Below are 3,488 nucleotides of genomic sequence, written 5' to 3'. Positions count from 1 at the left end.
AGTGAATTATGTAGATTAAAGAGACAGCTACACCTGACTTTTAAATGGTACTCTGGCACATTAAAGTATTTGTGTTTATCTTGGGCTTATATAGAATTATGAGGATTGGATGTACAAAAATCCTCCAAGAAAATTCACAGAATAAAACTATAAATACTGTGAACCACAGTTGCCTAGTAAAAGTAGGTAGTTAGGAAAGAGATATGTCAATGCGTTTTGTGTATCAGAAGCAATTAGGAGTCATTAGGCAATACTAGACTATTAGAACATGCTAAAGCAATGTTAAGAAAAGCCATTCATGGTAATAATGAGTGAACATATTGGATGTAGAGATTATAGATATTTTGATGAGAGTAAGATTAACTACTGTAGAACTTGCAACATGCCATGTGTGTAATAGAAAAGACTGTTTTCATTATGTCATGGAGATGGATTGGTGGGGTTGTCAGCAGAGTATAAAGGACTGGGGTTGTATGCATCTGCTACCAGGGACAACTGGAGAAGTTAAGGTATCAAGGTTATTCTATACTTGAGTGAAGCAAAAATTATAAAAATTAAAGAATATAAAAAATGGAAAATTCTTTCTAAAGTAAGGAAATGAGAAAAAGACTAGAATTTGGTCTATGAACTCATATGTGTTCAACCATTGGGAGTTTATAAAACTGTTAATTATTTTTCTTAAAGTCATTAGAGGCAGATCATGACTGGAAACAACCAAAGTGTCATCTCCCAGTTCCTCCTTCTGGGCCTGCCCATCTCCCCAGAGCACCAGCACCTGTTCTACACTCTGTTCCTGGCCATGTACCTCACCACTGTCATGGGGAACCTCATGATCATCATCCTCATTCTACTGGACTCCCATCTCCACACTCCCATGTACTTGTTTCTCAGCAATTTGTCCTTCTCTGACCTCTGTTTCTCCTCTGTCACAATGCCCAAATTGCTGCAGAACATGCAGAATCAGGACCCATCCATCACCTATGTGGGTTGTCTGACACAAACATACTTTTTTATGGTCTTTGGAGATATGGAGAGCTTGCTTCTTGTGGCCATGGCCTATGACCGCTATGTAGCCATCTGTTTTCCCCTTCATTATATCAGCATCATGAGCCCCAAGTTCTGTGCCAGTCTATTGATGCCATTGTGGATGTTGGCCATATTTATTGCCATGATGCATGCCCTACTCATGGCTAGATTGTCTTTTTGTGAGAACAATGTGATCCCCCACTTTTTCTGTGACATAACTGCAGTCCTGAAGCTGGCCTGCTCAGACACTTATGTTATTGAGTTAATGATATTTATTATGGGAGGACCCATCATTATTGTACCATTCCTACTCATTGTTATGTCCTATGCAAGAATTGTCTCCTCCATTCTCAACGTTTCTTCTACCCAGAGTATCCATAAGATATTCTCCACCTGTGGATCCCACTTGTCTGTTGTGTCTCTGTTCTATGGGACAGTTATTGGTGTATACTTCTGTCCATCAGCTAATAACTCTACTGTAAAGGAGACTGTCATGGCTATGATGTACACAGTGGTGACTCCTATGCTGAACCCCTTCATCTACAGCCTGAGGAACAGAGACATGAAGGGGGCTCTAATAAGAATTATCTGCAATAGGAATATCTCTTTGTAATTGTAACACATGGAATTTTACCTATTTTATGTAATAAATGTATTGATATTCTTATGTTATATCAGATGTTGTCCCTCAAGACCTAGATGAAAGGGCGTGCCACATAACTGTTCAATACACAAAGAGTAGTCAATGGAGGAAAGTTTGTCTTTGATATCTGACTGTCTTCGTCCTCACCAGCATTTGTTGCAGTTATTTTCTTGGACACGAGGGCACAAATACTATGAAGGGGGAAAAGGGAAAAACAGGGGGAGGATTTTAACTGGGGAGGGATGAGGGCAATACAGAGAAGAGGGATGAAGCAGTGATCAATAAAATTCAGGATGCTTGAAAAGGCCATAGGCTAACACATTATTTCATAATCATATTTATAAATACATATATAGTATATATGAGTATATATGATGGAGTTATGAAACATGGTATGAATACTTCTCACAAGAGCCATAGACTACTCAACAAAAATCCCAGTTCCAGGTATGGGAAATCTCCCTTCAACTAGTTGGTCAACAGAGTCAAAGAGACTCCAAAAACAATACAGGCTATTACCCTTCTCTTGGTTTCCTCATAGAACTTGAAGGTAAGTTCCTATTGGTGAAGATACCATATATTTCAGACATAGGACTTGGGAGAATTGAGCTAAATCTGACTCAGAAGCTCCTGCGTTGGGGAAAAGCCCTCAGTATTGGAAGGTGCTATGCAGGAAGCAAGGGGAGAAAAACAAACAATAGTCATACCCCACTGTAAAATTTATGAACCACAACAATGACAAGTGAGGGAAGGTATCCCCATTGGTGCAATAGTCACATTTATATCTTGGGAGTAGCCAACAGCTGGCTAATTGCACTTACATCTAAAACAATAGGAAAGAACTCATGCCTTGTCCTGCAAACCTAGCCAGTCATAGGCCCTAAAGGAGAACCTACTACTGCCATTTTCCTAAACTAACATAGTTTCTACTTGTATTTCTAATTGTATACTCAGAGAAAATACAGCTCTCATTACTCAAAAAAGAACCTTTTTTTGGCAACAGATGAAAACTCTTACAGAGATCCACAACTGACCAAGATTCAGAGAACATGTGACTGTGGTGTGTCCAGTCTCAATTGTTGTATCTTCAATGCAACCACTATATCCAAGCCTATGGCACCATTTTGGAAGAGGGAATAAAAATTATAAAAACCAGAGAACCAGTGCTGTACTGCAAGATAGTGTCTTCTAGCTGTGACAGGGAAGCAGCACCCATGAACCCTCAACACCCTCGATGCATTTGAAATACAATAGAAATCATGGCAATTTAGGTAAATGGCAATAAATGGCTCCTGTGACAGGGAGAATCAGTTTTCTTCAAGGTCTAGTCCCCCATGGATTATCCTGTGTCAAGTGGTTATCACAAAAAGCACGTACATACTAGCAAGACTAAATGGATGTGTGTGTGTGTGTGTGTGTGTGTGTGTGTGTGTGTGTGTGTGTGAGAGAGAGAGAGACAGAGAGAGAGAGACAGAGAGAGACAGAGAGAGACAGAGACAGAGAGACAGAGACAGAGAGAGACAGAGAGAGAGAGAGAGAGAGAGAGAGAGACAGAGAGAGAATATAATTAAAGAAGATTTGGTCATGAGTTTGAAAGGGAGACATGGGATGAGTTAGAGAGGAGAGGTTGAAGGATATCTCACTGAAAGCAATATAAAGACTCATTGCAATTCCTGCAAAATCTGCTTACAGTCTACACTGAAATAGAAAAGATTAACATTCATATAGGAACAGAAAAGATCTTGGATATCCAAGTAAATCAGTGAATCCTTCAAAATAGTAAATAACTATGATTGAAGATATCACCATGCCTTTTTTT

General features: G+C 39.4%; 1 protein-coding gene across 1 annotated transcript; it reads left to right on the top strand.

The window, feature by feature from the left end:
• Positions 1-700: 700 nt before the first annotated feature.
• On the top strand, positions 701-1,639 carry LOC114691576 (olfactory receptor 1468-like). Its single transcript, XM_028867017.1, has one exon. The coding sequence runs from the start codon at positions 701-703 to the stop codon at positions 1,637-1,639; it is 939 nt and encodes a 312-aa protein (XP_028722850.1).
• Positions 1,640-3,488: the final 1,849 nt, after the last annotated feature.

The sequence above is a fragment of the Peromyscus leucopus genome, unplaced genomic scaffold (genome assembly GCF_004664715.2).
Source record: "Peromyscus leucopus breed LL Stock unplaced genomic scaffold, UCI_PerLeu_2.1 scaffold_171, whole genome shotgun sequence".
Lineage (NCBI taxonomy): Eukaryota > Metazoa > Chordata > Mammalia > Rodentia > Cricetidae > Peromyscus > Peromyscus leucopus.
The sequence above is the reverse complement of the archived record's forward strand: the minus strand, read 5'-3'. Positions and strand labels throughout refer to the sequence as shown.